The 22,415-nt window shown below is 31.5% G+C and overlaps 1 protein-coding gene across 4 annotated transcripts in view; it reads left to right on the forward strand.

Moving 5' to 3' along the window:
• The window catches only part of LOC118196809 (uncharacterized), a 151,751-nt gene that overhangs the window by 120,331 nt on the left and 9,005 nt on the right, over nucleotides 1-22,415 (forward strand). For 3 of the 4 annotated variants that reach the window (XM_085817514.1, XM_085817516.1, XM_085817517.1), the window contains 5 exons: nucleotides 3,255-3,430; nucleotides 9,673-9,952; nucleotides 14,227-14,573; nucleotides 14,702-15,117; nucleotides 15,530-15,751. In XM_085817514.1, the coding sequence (XP_085673640.1) occupies nucleotides 3,255-3,430; nucleotides 9,673-9,952; nucleotides 14,227-14,573; nucleotides 14,702-15,117; nucleotides 15,530-15,751 (1,441 nt within the window). The remainder of the gene's footprint in view (nucleotides 1-3,254; nucleotides 3,431-9,672; nucleotides 9,953-14,226; nucleotides 14,574-14,701; nucleotides 15,118-15,529; nucleotides 15,752-22,415) is intronic. The other variant, XM_085817515.1, reaches the window with a different exon arrangement.

Below are 22,415 nucleotides of genomic sequence, written 5' to 3' on the forward strand. Positions count from 1 at the left end.
AAAATCATTTGCAGCAACCTTTAGTGCAGAAAATAAAATTAGCATTGCCCACCTCCTTTTTATTCTATCAACTGAAAAACTTGCTGATATTTCATCCACAGTGTCCACTGCTCCCTTAGTAATATTATAAAAACATATAATTTCTTGTGTTTTCTTTTCTCCAGGAGTATCATCTACAGCAGCATCGTTATGTAATGTTGAAAGCGTTAGAACAGTTTTTCCTTCTCTTAGGAACATAAGAAATTAATGTTTAATTTTTTTTCCGAAACCCAAACAGTGTAGAAAATATTCCTATCTTCATTTTCAGTTTCCGAAATGCAATCTTCATCACTTTCAACAATTTCTAATAATTCTCACAGTAATTCCATCTCCATTTGCCATAATAAGATTAAAAATCTTTTAAAATATGATTTCAAACACTTTGAAATCGTTTACGAGTGCAAATATTTACTGTTTCACTCAAATAAATATTAAAATAATTATACACAGAAATAAATTTCTCAAATAAATATTGTCACAAAAGCACTTACACGGACAGGTGCGTGGGGTGAATTAACGGGGGGCGCAGCCCTCAGCCCACCCAACCAAGAACACTTGGTCATATGACTTATCACAAGGGCCGGCCCATCTAACAACAAACGAGGGGCCAGAGACCCGGCCGTGCTCAAAAAACTAACAAAGAAAAACAAACAAATAAAATATTAAACTATGAATCCCGGGAAACCAAAAGCCCCAGGAACCGAGTAACAAAAATGTTAGAAAAAAGAGAACTAAACAAAATCATAAATACGACCAGTGAATTTCATGTCATCACTGGACCTTAAACATTCACACAAAAGAACATAATAAAATAATAAAGAACTGTTAGAAAATAAAAATAAGACAACACATAACCAAGCAAATACAATACAAAAACACCATTCACACATAGATTCCTATGGCTTCTCTTGAGCTATTCACAATCTTCATAATTTGTCTAGAATATTCCACAAAGTTTTTATAATTTTTCTTGAAATCACTTCTATAATATTTTTGATATCTATCCCTTGCACTCCCAGTAATAATACAGTTCTCAAAGAAATGCATAGAGTCTCCAGTGACATTACAAATATTACATTTATCATTGTCCTGCAATCCAAAACGTTTCAAGTATGCAGGGAAGCGTCCATGTCCCGTAAGCATTTGATTGGCATCTATATCGTTATATAACTTCATTTTCTTTTCAATATTTATATTTTTCAGTAAACCACAGTTTCTATTAGATTGTTCCCAATTATTTTTCCATTCGTTCAATACATAATTATATAGAGTAGAGGTGGCCCTTCTTCTAGAGTCTGGGATATTTTTAATAATCACATTTTCATCCACAGCTGCAGACTTAGCTAATTCGTCCGCCCTCTCATTCCCTTCATATCCTGCATGTGCTTTTATCCAGTGAAGCTTAATATTATGTATATCTTTCAATTGTGCATATGTCTTTTTTATTTCAAATACAAGAGAGTTTTTACTTTCAGGACCCGAGAGGGTCTGTAGCACTGACAATGCATCAGAATAAATATTTATATTATATCTAATTTTCAATGTGCCTTTAATCCAATTGAGAGCTTCAAGAATAGCATACATTTCTGCTTGATAGACAGAATTCATAGAATTTAAACGAAATTTCCAATTTTGTATTTCAATTCCATAGAAGAATACTACAATCGCACCTCCAATACCCCCTCGAGTCCTGAACCATCTGTGAAAATATTCATTTCCTGACATTCGAGAAATGCACAGTCATAAGGAATCAAAATCTTATTACTAGGATGAATACAATCATCATCGAAATTTAGAAACGCTTCACTTTTAATAACACATTCATTTATATCTATATGATCAACCAAATTATTCGAAAGTAAAAATTTTTTATAATAAAAACTATACTGGAATGAGAGGGGCGGGACACCAGCAAGGAGGCAGACCACCTCTGTAGAGACTGTCCTGAAGACTCTCGTAACTGCCAGCATCCAGCTTCTCTGCAAAGTATTCAATTTATCTCGCAAGTGGATCAACTCCCCTGCCCTAGCACCCCAAGCACCTATTCCATAGAAAATCTTAGGTAAGATAACACTGTTAAAAATTCTCTTCAGTATCAGCGCTTTTTTATGCAAAAATTATCAGGTGCGTGGGGTGTGTTATACCCCAGTTGCAACAAAATACCGATAAATATTTTTCTGAAACACACAGGCAAAGGAAAAGCAGTTCTGAAAGTCAACCACTGCTAGAAACTCAGCTACTGAATGCAGCACAGAATTTCAGTTTCACAAGTTAGGGATATTCCACTTTTTTGTAGAGGTGGGGTATGATACACCCCACGCGCCTTCCCGCGGGTTAATTTTTTTCATTAATGGTCCTTAATTTCCGTGAAATGTGTACAAACCCTGTAATTCAAGATGTTTTTTCCTTCCACTGTTGATTTTTTCATTTATGGAGAAATGCTGAGCAGCCATACTGTCGTTACGAGTTTTCAGCAAATGCATTACCTGTAGTTTGAAATTTGCCATATAAGAATTTTATCTTTCCACTAATCTTTCAGACAAAAAATAAAATGCCGAGACTAGTACACATACCACAGATTGTATACAAGACAGGAAACAAATAGAAAAAGTGTGCAAGTTTCAGATAAGGTTTACCGGAGTTAAAACTCTCACTGTTGGCTTCTGGTGTTTTACTTTATAGCGATTTAATTGGAAAATATTCCTCTTGATAGACTTGTTTGGCAACAAGACATGTTTAACCATTACAGGACTTCCCCTCCCCCATTTCAGTTTATGTACAGGTTTTGAATTTGGGGTAAATATTTGAATTTCGGGTAATTTGTGGTAAGAAAAAATTCTCTTGGCTTATATTCGGAAATATATGATATTTTAAACCTCAGCTAGCCATGTTATAAAGTATGGAACAGAATTGATTAAAATACAGTCAGGTGTACTCTTGAAATGTAGCAATTGATTTATTTATTAATCTCTTAATTGTATTAAACTTGAGATTCTTAATATATAATGTTTGTTTCATAGCAATATTAAACTCGCTTGTAAAGAATTTGTTATACATGTAGGAACTAAGAAAATTACTAAATTGTGTTGTGAATATAATCATATAAATATGTAAAATTACGTAATGTAATATGTGTTTGAAAATATTTTGCATGCGTTAGAATTCATATTACGAAATAAAAACGAGTGACTCTTACAAAATTTTAATTCATGCAGATACAAAGAAGAAGTCTTGAGACGTTTGATCAAAGATTATGCCTTTAATGTGCAAGATCACGTTCGGGACTGGATTCGTTCTCGGAGGGAGAATACTTCATCTGAATCCAGAAGTTCCTCCAGTCAGCAACAATCATCACCTTCAACGTCATCACAACATCCACTTCAATCAGAAGGTTCATATAAACTTTCCATAATCCTGCCTTTCATATCACTAAAAGCTGATGCTGATTATGCTGCATAATATTCTTTACATATATTAAGTTTGATCATGTTAAAACATTCATTTAATTACTAAACTAAAACGTTCATTTAATTACTAAACTTACGCCGTTCTGAATTTAAACTCTCATAACATTTTCTGGGTATTTTTATAGATTTCGCACTACTTTATATAAATGCAGCATTTTTTCCCCGATCATCAGCTATCAGTAGTAAGAGAACCAAGCAATGAAACTTGCTTGTGTGAGAAAACTGATCTTAGAATCCATATTCTTTTTATCTAAAGTCCTAAGAAAGAATTTAATGAAGCCTAGTTTTATAAAGCTGAGGCAAATAAATATTTCTTTGTTTACTAAGACTTCATGTATCATATTTTCCAAATTTTAAATGAATATTTTCTAATTGTTCTTGGAATTATGATAGTGCTTTTCCTATATAACAGTTCTCTGTAATCTTACTTATTGTTACATTTGAATGCAGCGATTTCTGGATATTCATGATTATGCAATAGACTCATTTCTGAAGACAGGTATATTGACAACTCTCTTACTTTGAAACTTTTACCAATAAAATCACTTTTTATGATGGTGCATTCCATAGTAACCAGTAAGGGAACTTAATGAACTCATCCAAATCCAGTCCTTTGGTGCATTGTAAAATTGTTAATAGTTCAGAAGATCAAAGCTTCAACTCATCATTATAAATTTTAGAGGTATTTTCTCTTTTTAATGTATGAACGCCTTCTAGTACCTTTGTATACTGTCAGCTGATGCGAATTGCAAAGATATGAAGGATATCTTGAAATGATCTGGTTAAATAGCTCTATCTTTTCTTAACCCTTTGCGCTCGAGGCGCTTTTCTGTCGAGTGAACCAGCAACTCGAGAGTAATCAGCCACTCCCACTTATATCATGAGTTCCTTATTGTTAACTTAAAATAATTTTTGACACAATAAAACACTTTAAACTCGTATATTTTAACATTATACATATTTTTTTAAACTTAATGAAACGTATGTATTAAACATTACATTCTAAAATTTTGCTTCGTATGATATTTTACAAAACAATCTCCAATATGCATCCTTGGCTTGTCGGGGCATGTGTCACAGTAGTATACAGTTTGTCACTTTTGGGACGTTCTTTGGGAGCAAACCTTGCAATCTTTTTTTTTTTCCCATCAAAATAATATGCAACTTCCCATTTAGTCGGATCGCTTAAAAAATGCTGTATGAAGTAGAAGCTGTGCTGGGTTGTTTTTGTCGAAAGTCTCCTCTCAGTTGATCCACTAAAGTCTTCAAATATTGTAGGTGAGTAAGCAGCCATTCGTTTCTCTGCTTCTTTACTGATTTATAAAGAATGTATGAATTGATGGAGCAGATCTCCAAACTCTCAAAAAATAGTTTTCGCCACCATTTTACAGATTTTCTTAAAAAACAATATGTCGAAGCCAGTTGGTCAGCTCGATCAACACCACTCATAAATTTGATGCAATTTACAACATTGGGCTTTTTTATAACGACTTCAATACCGCCTCATAGAGTTCTTCTTACAGGAGTTATTCCCGCATTATTCCAAGTAGTCAAAGCCGGCACAATCCTCTTGTCCTTCCACGCAAAAACCAAAATATTACCTTTATGATATGCACATGTGGTTCGATTTTCAAATTTTGGCTTTCGTATTTCACATGGCAGGTGCTTTCTATTTGTCATGATCATCCCACTTAAGTGGCACTTTTGTTTGCGTAATTCTTCTGCCAATATGTAACTCGTATAATAACGGTCCGTGAACATGTGGTGTCTGTCCCTGAACACCGGGAATTTAATCCTGTATCATTTTATATAGATGTAGCATTATTCTGTTTGATACCGGTAGATCGGGTCTTATTAAAGTTTCTGTTGTTAGAGATCCATAATATGGCAGAATAGCACAAATGAAGACGGTATTTGAATCTGCAAGCGTATAAACCCGAATACCCCATTTTGTAGGTTTCATTGGATTGTACGTAATGAATGATATGCAGCCTTTGAATTTGACAGTCGACTCATCCACACAAATCTGCTCTACAGGTACAAAATAATTCAAGAACCTTTCATTTATATACTCGAGGAAACCAGATACTAACTGCAAACAGGTTCTAGGGTTTGTGTTTTCTGAGGGTATTGTCTTGAGGTGAAGTCTCCAAAATATTTGACAAAATCGGTCTCTCGTAAACGTGTCTGAGTAAAACGGAATATAACTAATATCATTTTTCGACTAGTATTCTTGTATGTTTGCCAGTGGCATTGTCCCCATATTTATGATTGCCTCAATAAACGCCCAAAATTCGGTAACTGTTACATCGTACCATGATCGCCATATAGAACGAGATGATAAGGTCTTCCCTTCCACCTTCCTTGCAACGTTATTGTTAGTTTCCTGCACTAGGTCAGTAACTAATTCCTCGGTGAAAAATAATTTGAAAAAATCTATTGGTTCTTTTATGTGTGCAAATACGTGCGGTCTTACTTGTCTTTCACCGGATACAAACGGTATTCTTCTGGGGATTTCTTCGGATTCTGTGCACACTGTCCATTCTGAAGGTTCAATATGTACCTTCAAAATGGACAGTGTGCACAATCATTTTTGCTTCCAGATTAACTATCAATTATTCAGATTTTTCGTCTTCTTGCTCCTCTAACCTCGTCATTATCTTTATCACTTCTGTCTTTGTTCTCATGGGCAAGCTGTCTATGTAGTGATGTAATTTCGTTCGTCATTACCGAAAAATTAAACTCGTCTTCGCTAGAAGTAACTTCTTCATCGTGTTCCATACTTACTGGGTTCAGTAACTTTGAAAGAAATACTGCGATCGGCAAGAAGGTTGAGTTCGAACTGATGTCGAAGACAGTCCTACCCGCTGTCGCAAGTATTTTTGAAATAAGACATTTAATTGCATAAGCATTGCAAAGACAACATTTATTTCAGATAAGACATCCTTATAGCTATTCAGACACCTCATAATATGATGTACAAAAGGCCAAGTAGATCTTTCAAGCAATATCCCTTAGGTCAAACACAAATAAACACATCGATTCGATTGGTGCCTCTCAGGCACCGCTCGAGTTATCGCATCACATGCAGTGGTGCCTGAGAGGCACCGCTCAAATGCAAAGGGTTAAATGTTCCAAATATTTTTATACTCTTATTATGCCTATAATGTAGGAAAATGTTTAAATATTTCATTATTAAGAAGTAAAGGTTAATTTATAAAGAACTATATTATGTAGCAGATATATAAATTCTAAAATATGTCATCAAATATTGTGGGGAAATCCACAAATGCATATTTATATCAGAAGTAAGTATCAGTGAGTTAGGTAACTGCTTCATTTTCTGGCATTTCCAACATACATAATTTGCAATGAAATTTTAATACAGAAAAGCATCGCCAATCATTATTGTAATATTGGGAATGGATAATACCAGTGTGAGTTGTATTTTTCAAAATATACTGGCTCTGGCAATAAATTCATATTATAATAGTTAAGTTCAAAACACAGCCAAAAAACTCATATTGCTATCATCATCTGCAAAAAAAGCTATCAAATGCTTGCGATTTCAGAAGCTAAAATTTCCTGGTCATATTCTTGCTGATTCTGGTGTCAGTTTATAAGAACTATGGTGTGAATAGTAAATTTATTTCTAATTCCTTTCAAGTTCAAAGATCAGTTTCCCTGATATGCCAAAAAAAGTTTTTTATAAATTCAGGAATGATAAAAAATTCCCAATAATGAACGAGAAACAATGCTTGAAAACACTACTTTTTTAAAACTATCAAAGTGGAAGTTGAATGGAGAGTTGGTTTATTGCATATTTATTGATATGTATTAAACTGAAATCAAGACTTATATTATTTGGCTTTATTTATTCATTGCATGAAAATTTTAAAATTTACTATATTTCTATACTTTTGAAAAAAAGGCTTCAATATAAATTCAGAATGAAAGCATTTCTCAATTAATCCTGAGATTTCTTGCACAGCTACTACTTTATAACTTTGCCTGAAACAGTTCATAAATGTAAATGGTATACAATAAACCCTTGCCAAACGTGTGTGTGGGGGGATTTTTGCTTGAGACAGTGACTGATGCGAATGTTTGAATTTTTTTGTCATGAGTTTTTGAATGCCCCTTATAGAATATCCTTTTCTTCTTTGTTTGGATCAGTTCTGTTACAAAATGTCTTAGGTGAGCTGGTCACATGGTACAAGCACCAAAGCATAGTCGGTTCCTGTGTTCAATAAAGTGAAAAGGTTGATAGCAATTGTGGGTAGCATTTTGCTTTAAAAAATAAGACAGTTCCTGTATCTTCATAAACAATTTATTTCTTGTAAGTTAAATGCACATTATCTTGTTTTTCACTATCAGCACTTTTATTGTCAGCTGGTGTTAAAAGATCATTCGATTCTTCATTTGCCATTTCTGACTTACCATTTTCGATTAATACCTGTATTTCTCCTTTCCTATATCTGAAAATCTTTCATCAGGATTGCATATGCAATTTGGATAATTTTTTGGGTTTTATTCCAATCAATGGAAATCCTTTAAAACTGACAACTTCTCACCATGAAATGCCAGCAATCGTTCAGCACTGATGAATTCACTTGTTCCCATGTGAGATTAAACATTTCTATGCAGTAGTTTACTTAATTGCTTCTAAAATAACATTAGCATGTAGTGTTTTTCTTCATGCTGGCCTTTATAAGCAGAAATGTAAACATTGTTCACATAAATAAGCTTTGAATATTTGTAGGAGCTCTTGATCCATTTGTTTTATAAGAAAGCAGTGTTAGGTGGGAGGAATAAAACATCTGCATTTGGACATAATATTTTGAAGGCTTCATCATCATCATCTCCTGGAGCATTATTGAGAATTAGAACTTCAAAGCTAAGGTTTTACTTTTAAAAGCAATGTTTGATTTTTTAACGAATTATCAAACCATTCATTAAAATAGAAGGCTTTCGTTATCCAAAATTTTCTACTTCTCTTCCACATTATGTGCAACTGCTTAAAATTGTAACCTACAGCATGAAATATTTTAGATCGATAAATAAGAAAAAGCTTGCACTTGAAGTCACCAGATGCATATCCCTTTAAAAAAAAAAAAAAAAAAAAAAAAAAAAAAAGTGAGTCTATCCTTAGAAGTTTTAAAAACCTGGGGCAACCTTTCATGTATTTTGTGATAGAGGTTTGTTCTCCCATTCTCTTATAAATTAGGCTCATCTCATCCATATTCAAAATTTGTGTGGAATTTGTTCTTCTCTTAAATAAATTTACAGCTTGGGGCTTGAATTTTTCTGCTGCTGCTTTATCTGTAGTCAGCTTCTGCCTGAAGCTTCATATTGTGAAAATTAAAACAATGCTTAAAGTTCTCAAGCCACCTTTTGCTTTTACGAAAGTCAGTTTTCTGTGATGATTTGTCATCGTTATTTAAAACAAAAGAAAACATACCTAAAGCTTTGTTTCAAATAGCAACACCATCCACAACTTCAGTTAATTTGATCATCTGTTCAAGCTATTGATATTTTTTCCATTTGTGAAACTTTTCTTGAAACACAAGAAATCTTTGTCGAAGTACGCCTTTAAGCTTTGGCAGTAGACCAGATCATTGCTTCATTCTCCTGTATTGTTCTTTTGCTTGATTTGTTTATTGCTGGTTCTCTTGCAAGCGATGAAACATGTACCATTTTTTTATTTATCCAAAATTTAAAATTTCTGAGATAACATCATAATTCTGCATCTTTTCCCTATTTTATTAATCTTCTCCCATTTAGATGCAGTATTGAATTTCTGAAAATAAAATGCAAAAAGAGAAGAGGATAAACAGTGATAAATATGTGATTATACCTCTGAAATGATCACAACTTGGCCTGGGTTACTCACCTAGCTGACAGTGCCAAGCAGAAACCACATGCACGAGTGGTCTCTTGTGAAGAGTGTATTTATATGGCAGTGCAGCTGATGCTGTGCAGTATACCACTTATGTATATAATTCTAGCATTCAACAAATTAAATAGAAACAACTTAGGTAATGCGTGTGTGCAAAATCATGTTTGTCAAATTCGTGATTGGGAAGAGTTTATTGTGCAAAATTATATGTTATTGATAAATGTAGATTGTATTTATTTATTTATGTTAGTATTACTATTTTAATAGCAGAATCACAGCCACGAATGTCCCCAGCTCATCAAGTCATTCAATTAGCCTATCATGCTACAGTTAAAACAGATGTTCCAACATCAGTTATTGCTACTGACAGTAGTAAAAGTCCTCATTGTGGTGAGAAATTGCCTACTGTTGAAGCTATGATTGCAAAAGCTACAGAAAACTATGGTGTTGACATGAGAACTGTGAAAAATAGTACCACTACAACAGAAACTATACTGCATAAAGTTCTTTCTTCTAAAGAAGCAATTTACAGTCCAACAACCTGCAGGTAAAATTTAAGATTTTATATTATTACAAAGAACATTTTTAAACTTTCTGTATTGATACATTTAAAATTGTATAATTTGTCAGTAATGTTAAGTTAAAGATTTCATGACTTTCTCATTAAAATGTTTTGTTTCTGAATTAATAAAATTATTTCCTTGATGGTGATGCATGCATTTGAAAGTTTTATATTTTAGATTTCTTTTCTATATAAGTAAAGTAAATAACGTTATGATATTTTCAAAAATATTTAGTGAAATTTATAGTTAAACACTAGGCTCAAATTAGCAAAATGCCTTCTTGTATGATGTATAATCAGTTTTATCATAATAGTGAAATTATACATGTGAAATTGGAACATTTGACCTCGGATGACTAATGAGAACATCTAGTATGTTCAATGCAATTCTGATTTAATTTTAATAAGTAATTGAAAACTTTATCAGTATTAAAGGGAGCATAAATTCAATTAAAAATTTATAAATGGAGCTGCAAAGAATTCAAATTAAGCAGAATTCAAGGTGATAAATTATTATTATTTACTGATGCCTATTGGTATATACTTTTTCAATATATTTCAACTCTGGTTTCAAAACTAGCATCAGGTTTGCTTTTGCCATTTACAATTTTAGAGTCATGTGTTATTGAATGTTATGATGTGTTATTGAAATGAATATATACGTATAAACTGTGAATATTGTTATTATTAATATATATTAATCTTGAACAGGGCTCGTACACATTTCTGCATAAGGAAATTAAGTACTTTTAAGGACCATTAATGAAAAAAATTAAAGACCTATGAGCAAATGGGAATTGAATAAATTCAATTAAAAATATTATATCTATATTAGAATAATTATAAACGCCATATTGCAGTGATGACAGTAATAGACACAACATTCCAAAAATCTTGGAAAGACTGTGCTAAAGACATTTTTGATGTCAAAAATCATTACTTGTTTTTTAATTTGTTTTTTTAACCTTTTAGCTAAATTTTTGGTTTAAAGCTATTTTTTGTTCAAATATTTGAATATGGTTCACTTAACAGCAGAGCATATGATTATTCTATAAAGACACAGAAAAGTGTATACCATGTCTTTCTATATGAAACATATTAAAAAAATTCTCAAAACTAATTTTACTTCAGAATTTTATATTTATATGTATTACAATGTTTTAAAAATACATTTCAGTTAAAAAGTGAAAGCTTTAACTTATTAAATCAGCAAACAAGCACTTTAAACCAATGTATTAGTCCTTTCATATAAATGAATAAAGTATTACAACTTTATGAAGAGGTTCACAGTTTTCAAAACAAATCCATTTATATCAGGTAGTGAGCTGTGATATGCAGATGGATTTTGATGTTTAACTTTTTCAACGCTTACCAATCTGTGCATATATGTTTTTTCTACGTTTTATATTACATATAACGGTTTTTCATGCATGTTCATAGTTTACATTTCTTTGGTTAATAAAAATTTTCACTTTTAACTTATCACGGTTTTTCACTACAAATATTTAATATACTTACTGTTTTCAATAAGTGCAAGTTTTTTTGCAAGAAAAGTTATTTCACTAAAAGAAAAAATTTGAGAAAATGGTCATGATGTGCAATTAACTGTTGGAAAAGAAACCATTTGGAAATGTAATGTCAGCAGCTAATAAAAAGAAGAAAGGTCTTTGTTCTGAGAATTGATTTAGTGGATCACAAATATAGTAGTTTCTTACTCTACTGCAGATTTTTTATTGTTGGAGCAAGGAACTTATTTCAGTCTGATGGTGTGACAAGTAATTAAACATGGGAAAAACAGTGGTCATCAAGTGGAATAATTACAGTTTGTAAAAAATTAATTTTCTGATATGTCTATGTATGGTGCTATTTTAAAAAATTCCTAATAAAATTGTATGCTATAATAAATTAAATACTTTAGAATTTATGATTTTGTTCAAAAATAATAAATGTAATGAGTATTTTATGATGAAAAACCAGTTACATCGTTAAGCTTCAGTTTCTCACATATGCCATATCAGTAACCATTAAGCATCTTGCCAACACAGAAACATGCCAGATCAGCATTCTCGCCAAGGCCACTGCAGAAGAGAAGTACCAGTCTAGTAACAAGTTGCTTGAAAAGACATTTGCTAATTTTAAAACTTTACTGCTGACGCTGCACTTTGACAAAGGAATTTTCCGAATTTCGTTGCCATATTTATCATTTTATTATCAGAAGATAATACAATTAGCTGCTCCAATAGTGTATGGCCTTTTTATTTTTAGCAATCAAATATAAAACTTTATAAATTTCTCAAAATATCAGTTTTCTTCGTTTGAAGATTTTTAACACTTGTTTAAAATATTCTTTTTGTTTACTGAAGCTTGGATATAAGATGCTTTCTAAATTTGATGGTTTCATACACTCTATAACCAAAACATTATTGCAAATTAAACAAAGAAGTTGTTCGATGCCATCACAATTGAACGTAAAGCTAAATTAGAGAAATATCTATCAAATTTTGGCATATTAGATGCCCTTTTTCTGATTTTTAGATCCCGCTTAGAGATTTTGTAACACTGCCATGTGTGTCCACTACCTATGTTACTCAAGTTTAACTATTTATCTATGGGTAAAAATTATTTTATCTTAAAATATGAATGAAATAATATCACTCGTAACAATTATTTGAATACCATCCCTATTTGTATATAACAGTAAAATACAATAATGCATTATTCTTGCATTGTTACCATAAAACGGAAACAGCAGACTGGAAAAACATTATCACCACAATAACTGCAGTGACTACATCTTTATGATTTTGCATATTGCAAAATATTACTGCATTTGCGTCATATTTTGATCCTGAAATAACTTATGCTGAAATTGCAATGCAATACTGCTATTTTGATGTTAGTGGTATTTTTCAGCGCATAAATATAATTTACAGCTCAACTTAGCTGGTATTATAATTTTATATTTGTATTGTACAGAAAATTTAATATATCAATTTAAAGATAATGATGGGATTATGATTAATATTATTTTAAATCCATGTATTTGAATTATATTTTTGCGATTCCAACATTTCGGTTTGTGACCTTATTTGTGTCAGAACCCATTGTTTAAGAAACACTACTCTATACAAAGCATTAGTTTTTAGGGATGCAGACCCCGCTGTTATGTTACTCGGATGGTCATCCAGAGTGGGTATAATTTTTCAAGGCAGAAATTTTTGCATTTAAACATCTCGAACCACTTTTGAAATGTGTCATAAGAAACAGTACTTTATCCACATGCAGCACAAATCTTATGATCTATCTGACATGCATTTTTCCTTTTTTAAGAAACTTTTGAGTCTTCTACTATTACTACTACACTGAAAACACAGTTTATGCAATGCGAGCAGAAAAGACTGTTTTTACACATCTGCTTCAATCAGTGTCACACCTTACCAGCAGTAAAACAAAATAAATGGTAGAAAATGCTGTTTGATTAGAAAATTTGCAGAACTTTCAAATTGAGCAAATAAATTTGTGGGAAAGATTACCAGTATGTCAATATATGTAAACTTTTTTGACGGGATGGGGCTTTCCAGCAGAGCCAGTTTTACATAAGTTAGAGCTTTATTTTAGTCTTTTGAAAGAAATTTTCTTGTAAAGTTAGAAAGCAACAAAATTAAAAAAAAAAAAAAAAAAAAAATAATAATAATAATAAAGGACATTAGTTTATATAACATTAGTTTTTAAATATATTTTGTAAAATAATAATAATTACAAGTGTAGTAGTAGTACCTTTTTGCCTAGAATTAATCTATTCCAAGAACTAATATTGCTCAATGAAACCACAGAAAATAGGAAATAATGTGTATACACATTTATATAATATATGCATTTATATTGCATATATTGAGATAAATTATAATTCATAAATTACAAAGATTACAACATTAAATAACACAGTGCAATGTATATTTTATAGTGCCCTTTTCCACTCTCACATAGAAGGGCTTTTGATATTTTAACCAAATCTTCTAAATAATTAAGTAATGAAAATGCATATGTGTAGTCATGGTTAGAATTGAATTACTGAGTAATTTAGTTTGCTGTATTTGATCATGTTCTCACCCAGCATACATTTTATAGCTTAAAAACTTTTTATATCTGTAACTTTTAAATCTTTTTCTGGACTTGGTAAGCTGAAGATATGTGGCATAACTGTATTTATGAACTACTAGGGGAAAAGCACCTTTGTTAATGGTTTTAAAATATTTCAGGTCACCTTCAACATCTGATCAAAAAACAGGAAACAGGAAATGTAACAATCATCATCAACAGCAGTCCCTACAAATATTCCAAAAGACTCTTTCATCCACAAAAGAATCTAATTTCAACTCAAATCATTCAGTGTCTCCAGTATCGGAAGTGCATACTGTAGGAAAATCAGTTTCTATGCATCATCCTCATCTTCTGCAAAAAGTGTTAACAAAGGAAATAAGTCATGCTCATCGCTCTAGTGTGTCTCCTCCTTCTCTACAGCCTGAACTTCGACCAATTGTGTTCAGTTCTCAAGCCTCCAGTTCTCAGAAACAATATCCTCTTGATCTGATTGTTACTCATACAGGTAAATTTAACTTTTATCTCAAAATTTGTTTGAAACAATTTCCATCATCTATATTTTTGTCTTCAGAAATTCTTTTTAACTGAAGTCAACAGGCAAAAATATATTAAATAAAGTAAATAATATTGCAGATAGCAAAGCAGAAGTATCTAAGTCATTTGAAGTTTGTGCTGGATCATCAAAAGTTAGCATAGAAACACTTAAAAGTACTCGTGCAGTATCTAGCCCCAAATGCACTTCCAGTAACTCTTATTCAGCATGGAGCAGTGTGCAGATTGGAAGAAACATGTCTATCTCTACAAGTTCCATTGACTTAAGACCCGACCATGTAAAAGCTCAAGATGCACTTTTGGCAAAGAAAAGGCCATCCACTAATGGTCATACAAACAGACAAGGTTTTATGGTGGTACCACCTGCCACGACACTGCAGCAGTCTCAGAAGTCTAATGCTTCTAGCAACAGCCAGCAACTAAAGTTAGATACTGGACATCATGAAAGGTCTTTAAAAACCAGTGTAGAGAAGATATACAGTCGTAAGACTGAAGAAGTGAGTATTGTTTATTACATTAATCTAAATTTTACAATCTGATTTTCAAAGAAATATAATGAAATGGAATCGTGTAGTACCATGACAGTAGTGTAGCAAAACTGACAGAAACCTTATCTTTAAGTATAGGTCAACAATTTTTCATTTACAACCTCTCATATTTTGTTCATGCAAGTGTCACACACTATAGATACTTAATTTTGTTTATAAAACTGTTTTAACTTACAAACATACTGTACCAGATATTTATATAAAAAATAAATATATTATTCTAAATTTATGTTGTTACTCTTTAGAATTATTCAGCTCTTGAATTCAAAGCAATTGACTGAGTCTTAATTTTCTTAATGTCCTAAGTTTGTGTTTATTGCTGTGACCATTTTTTAATTATTATTCCTTATTTTCATTGTAGGAACGCCAAACATTATCATATTCATCCTTGCTTGGCAGTAATAGTTCCATGCCATATGTAGGTCATATTGTTCGTAACAGTGTTTCCTCCACTGTCAGCAAAGCACCGTTGCCATCTACGTCAAATAGCAGCACTCCTCGATGCATGGGTTGTGGAATTTCAGATGCGAAGTTCCTTTGTTCTGGTTGTCGAAAACATTGGTATTGCAGTGCTCAGTGTCAAGTGAGTTATATTAGTAATTTATTTATAACTTATTTTAGAAATGATTAGTTACAAGTTAACTTACATAATTAGCTTAGAATGCAAAATTTGCAAATTTACTAGTATTTGAACTACATATCTGCTCAAGCATTCTCATCTTTTTCTAAATTTCATTTAGATTGGTTGAGAATATATCAAGAATTTTTTATGACCACACAGTATCTCAAGAAAGTACATAAGGATTATGTTTAGTTATTTCTAACACTTTTCACATTTGACATTTGCCCTCCAGAACGCAGATCAATTATGGTTTTTGGAATGTATATCACTTTTTTTTTTCAATGAAGTAATTGTATTTTTCTGAAGTAATTATTTTAATAGTTGAGTCCAATTTCTAAGAATGCATCTTTTAACCCTTAATACGATTTTATTAAAACTATGTGTACCAACAGATCAAATTAAATTAGGTAAGTCACACAAGACTTAACCCGGCGTTACTCGCGCTAATCGTATGTATGCAAGTGCTCACGCCGGGCCTCAGAGGCCCGTTTATGGATTTATATTTTATGCAGGTCATTAAACACCCCATTAAGCATTTACTAACAACATAATTTAAGACAATATTTAGAGCTCTAATTTAATTCAATATATGTATAGAATTTTTTTAAAAAACTTACCAAGTTTTTTGTACAATTGGTACATGTTAAAACAGAATGATCTCCACAGACATTTCTTTCACATTTTGTACATATTATCTTAGATTTTCGGTCCTTTGAATTTGGGCAAATATAGCACCTTTTTCTCTCAATTACTTTCTGTTTTTTAGCAGTAGGTTCTTTGCTCTTGGGAGATAGTTTTTCTTGCAAATGTCGAGGGAGACATGGTACAGCGCACCTCTCCACTGTGTAGTCTTTCAGCAAATCTGTTGCAAGATCTCTCAGAAACTGACTGTGCTGTAAGGATGGATGTTTTGAGCATTGGAGTAAAACTCGAGCATTGATTGCAGCAGTATTTAGCTGTGTAAAGAACAGAACGATCGGCCATCTTTTGCTGATTCTTGTAGATAAATACGCTGTAGACATTTGGTCCACCACATCAACAGCTCCTATCGTCAAATTATAAAATGTTATTATTTCAGGTTTTTTTTTTTTTTTTTGCCTCACCTGTTGTTTGGTCAATAGCTTTGTCGTTACGCATTGTAGATAAGAGGTTAAATTTTTTTTTTTTATTTTAGGAACATACGACACTAAAGTCATGTCTTTCTGGAATGCAAACAAGGATGAATGCACCTTACGATTTTTACTGTTCACAAACTCTTTTAGTATTTTCCTCTTGTTCTTTCTTATGGTGCCCACTAGAGTAATGTTTTTCTGAAGGAGATACTTTGCAAGTTCATAACTAGTATACCAGTTGTCGACTGTTACATCTCTCTCAGAATTTAACTTTTCTGTTAACCTTTTGACGACTTCAACTGGTGAATTATTTACATGATACGGGCCTTGGGGCTGAGTACCTACATAAACTTCTAAATTACATGTAAAGAAAGTTCTGGCATCAACAAGAGCGAAAATCTTTATTCCATACCTAGCTGGCTTTTTTGGCATGTACTGTCGAAATGAACAGCATTCTCTAAATGGTTCGAGTTTTTCGTCAATTGTAACATATGATCTAGCTGTGTAAAACTCCTGACAATTATGCACAAATGAGCCAAATACATATCTTATTGGGGCAAGTTTGTCCATTTCTTTTCTCATTTGCCTGTTTCTAACATCATCAAATTTTATGCATCTCATAAGAAACAAAAAACGATTATGAGACATGGTCCTGTGAAATAGTTCTATTCCCATTCCCTCAGTACGCCATAAATCTCTCAGATGCACATGGGATGATTTATGAATACCACATAAATATAGCAATCCAATAAAAGCTTTAATTTCGGAGAGTTTTGATTTTTAGCATCGCATTCTCTCTGAAAGTTGTCACTGATAGTGTCAATATATATATTTGTACAGGCGACGATCGTATTCAAGATATTTTCATCCAGTAATAAACTCGAAGACTCAAAAGGAGAAGTTACGTTTTTTGCCACTCGAACATTTCCAGGCAACTTTGAAATAATATTTCGCGATAAAGTTCGAACTTTTTGATGAAATTTTGTTTTCTTCCAAATTGTCTTTCCATCTTTTCCAATAAAACAATCACAAACTGAATTAGAATCAATAGCGTCCTCTTCATCAAACTCGATTTCTTCTTCAGACAACGTATTATGCTCACTAAACCTTTCATCGCAATCAGACAATAAATCATCACCTTCAATAGATTCGATACTTCATCTAGCAAATTACGTAATCGTTCCATTTCTTCATCATATGTTAATCTGCGAGCCATGTTGTGCTACGAACTCAGTGCACTTCAAACTCGAAATTAGAAACATGTTTACTCGCACCAGGCCTAAGCGACCAGAAAACTGGCTTTTTGTCCGAACAGAATAAAAAAAAAATTCCTGAAACACCCCCTTTGTGTCAAAGGTCACCTTACACTCAGCTAGACCGGGTGTGGTCCATTTCCGTATTAAGGGGTAGGGTTTACATAGCTTTAACAAACTGATCGGACCTCGGGTTAATTTTGAATATTCCTTCCACAACATAAATAATATTCGATTTAACAAAATTGCAACAGTGGCTGTTTGGCGACACTTTGCAAAAATCATTGCCATTTTATTGCTGGGCCTTAAACCTGCATACAAAAATTATTTATTTACCTATATATCTAAAAGGTATCAGAAATAACAGAAATGTCTCAATAGCCTTTCAAGGTTAAAGGTTAAAATTAGTATAACAGAGGATGGCTCTGTCAACTAGAAATGTCCATTCATATACAGTGATTTGGTCTCATTCCCTTCTCAATAAATTAGTCAGAAAAGCTAACTCTTAATTGCACAGTTATGTGTGAGCAATTAGGTGCTGACCCTGAAGTGAAGGTTACATAATTAAGACAAATACTAACTTTCATAAAAATGCTATGATCTTTTATGCTGGGCTTTGGATATGGAATATTTTTAATAAAGTATATGCAAAGCAACTTTCATAAGAGTCAGTGTGAAATCAAAATTATCATTAATGAAAGAGCAATTTAAAAAAAAAAATAAAGAAAATAATCCATATTATAATAAACATAAAAGTGCTGTCTAACAAATTATGTGTATGTCAAACAGTTTCAAGTAGGAAAATAAAAGTTCATTTGATTATATATATTAAAATAAGAACAAAAAGAAGAAGAAACATCAGAATTAAGAAACTAAATTATAAATAACATTAAAGAACGATATTCACTTCAGAACTCGAACAATGCCATTGAGTTTAGACTCATGTAAAAAAAGTTGAATAGAACTGTTTGCTTTTTGGCAAAGTTCATTCTGCTTTTATCCCATGTAATTTTAGACAGCTTTGTTTAAACTGCTTTATGATATTTTTTTTTTTTTTTTTTTTACTGTTCCACAACAAACACATTTTTTTAGACAAAACCATTTAATCTGCAGCCTGGTTAATTGGGAGTTCACAATAATAGACTTCAAGGCTCTTAGTGCCACTGTTCAAGGTAGAACCACTAAAAAGAAAAATACTGAAGTAGAAGAATGATATATATATATATATAATGTTGTATGAACTTTTAAATCCATTTAGTGCGAATACAAGTTATTATTACTTGCGCAATTGCTGCAAAGTTAGTTAATAATAATTTATTTCCTAAACCATATTGATTAATTGATTATATTATCTCCTAAGTTTAATTAAAGTAGAATTATTTTAAAAGTGTGCATCCATACTGGCAAGTTATATTTTGAAAGATGTTTTGAAGTAATTTGAAAGCAAAATGTTAATAATGTTTTAACGGGGACTGGAGTTAAATCATCACGAAGAATAATATTACAATTGCAAAAGTAAAAATTAAAACATGTAATTATTGTCATTGATCGGAAATTAGTTGACTTTTCAAGGGGAACAAACCAACTCCCGTTCAATGATCAATAATTGATAGAAATACGTAAATATGAAAGTGTTTCGTCTTTACTCGAGTTATAAATTAAAGCCAAACCGGCAATTCTAGTCAGGCCAAATATTTCCGCGAATAGTTGTTACTCAAAGAACTGATTCTCATGAAGCATTTTAGTCAATTCAATTTGGAGTAAAAATCAATTACTGTAGAGAAATCTTGTAAAACTCGAGTAATCGTCCCCGACACTATCATCTTTATGTATTTGAGTACTATATTATTTGTAGAAATTAAACATTGGAAATTGTCATTATGAAATCGAAATCAAAGTAAAGTTGAAATAAACATAGAAGATTATAAAAAAGATAAATAATGCAAACTTTGCAAAAACAAATCAAAGAGAACATAAAAATAATATAAAAATAAAATAGAAAATAATATAAATAAGATCAGTGAATGTACATGAAGATATAAAGGCCAGAAAGGTATTAAGTAACTTACATTCTTTCTAGTGGGGGAGTTGGCAGTGTGTTCTCTTCGTGTCTGACTCAGAAGTGTAGGGTGTCCGAAAATTCTTAGCGGCAGTAGGGGCTTTGAATTATATCAGTCGGCAAGACTTGGGTGAAGAAATTTATGGTAGTGGGTGGGACTTGGAATTCTTGAGGGATGTATTTTGTGGAGTTCTTATCTGAGGTTACTAAAAAAATGGGCCTATTTCCTGCCTTTAGACTGTCTACTAGCTCTTGGATAACGAAAATGCCTTTTTCCTTTCTTAAATTCTTAATCATTGCGACACGACAATTAGCCAGAAATTAATTAATTTCCATTCACTAGTATTTTTGAAAAAATCTTAACAGACGGTCTCTCTCAGATAAGAACTCCACAAAATACATCCACAAATAACTTTTGAAATATATGTTTAAAACTAAAGGTATAATAACCAAGTAAATAAATTAATGAATGCTGATACAGAGACTAAAGCTGCATTACATATATCCTAATTCTAATGTATTTTATATTTAGGCATATAATATCCTAAATTTTACACATATATAAGTATGTAAAGATATAAAAATAAACTTAAATAAATAACAATAATTAATTTTAAAAAAAAACTGAGAGGGTTACTGAGAACGATTTTAACTATTGCCCAAAAGTGATTTTTTAAAAATTTAATATGGTTGATCTGTATAGTTTATCAACGGAGATGGCCTATAGGATATTAGATGAATATGTACTTATACTAACATGGGTACATTATATATCTTTTGTAAATTAAAAATTGAAAAAACATGTAATGTAATTCTATAATAGTATTTAATGTTCTTAATTAGGTATTTCATGAATTAATGCAAGCATTTTCATTTAAATCAACCAGATTAAAAAGGAAAAAAACAATTTTTAAGAACTGCATTCATCACTTTTAAATAGTTTAGTTTGTCACTAATAACACACAAATTAAATATGAAACAATGTTGTATGTTTTTCCAAATGGCAACAGATTTGACTGAAAACTGAAACAAAGCAAAATCGCATTTTGAGATTGGTCCTTTTGGACCAATAATTTAAATGAACAACTGGTCCTTTTGGACCAATAATTTAAATGAACAACAAATTATATACAAAACCAAAACCCAAATTATGTACTGTAAGTTGCATTAACTGCATCAGTGCATTAGTTGCATCATTGGCAAGCCAATTCAAATATCACATTATTCATTTCTGAAATCATGAATTGAGACAAAAAATTTGCAAGCCCCCCCCCAAAAAAAACTATTTTAAAAAACAAAATAGTTTTTGCATTTGCACATTTTTATGTGCCAATTCATAATTCCAGAACTGAATCTGATATTTGTTTAGCTTATGTTAAATATACATAGATGTAATATTTTATATCAAGATCATACATTTATATAACAATATTCTGAAATGAATGTTTAAAAAATAAAAGTATAATACATAATACAAGATATATTTTTATTCCAGAAGTAGCCAAATATTTGAATCTAAAATTTTAGTATGGGCAGATAGTTTGAATCAGTTCTATTCAATAAAAAATACTATTTTTAATATGTATACATCCATTTTTGCTGCAGCTACGTATATACTGAAGAAAAATGTTTAGGCATTTCTTACAAATGCATAGGTGCACTTAAGATAACAAAATAAAAACTAGCTCTCTTTTCGTTTAATTAAAAAGCAAGTAATTTGTGATATTAAGAAATAACTTACAATTTCGACACTTTATTTTTTCTTTTATTATGCCATTGTTTTTGTCAATTGAATTTAGCCTTATTGTTTTAGTTTTATTAACTAATTTTTTATTTAAATATCTTAATCGTATGTTCAAATTAAGTTTCAATTCTAGCAAATGTAAATTAATTTTTCAACGGGAAACAGAGCTTTAAGAATTCTCACGAAGTTCTATATAATATTTTATTCTTTTCTGAAAGTAGAACTTTTGAAAATAAAAACTGCTCTTCCATTTTAAAAACTTGCATTTCTACTATTCAGATAGTTAAGACTTCTATGAGACAGATGCACTCTCTCCATGATGAAACACAGTTTTCATCTTTAACTAATATATATTGTTTCATAAGAATAAATTGAGTTTAATTAAAAAAAAATTAAATTTAACTAGATATTTAATTAAATATTCTTTGCGCCATTGCTGCAAGGAATGAACAAATTT

Source organism: Stegodyphus dumicola, chromosome 5 (assembly GCF_044657685.1).
Source record: "Stegodyphus dumicola isolate Sdum_Otavi_A_Nest chromosome 5, ASM4465768v1".
NCBI classification, from domain to species: Eukaryota; Metazoa; Arthropoda; class Arachnida; order Araneae; family Eresidae; genus Stegodyphus; species Stegodyphus dumicola.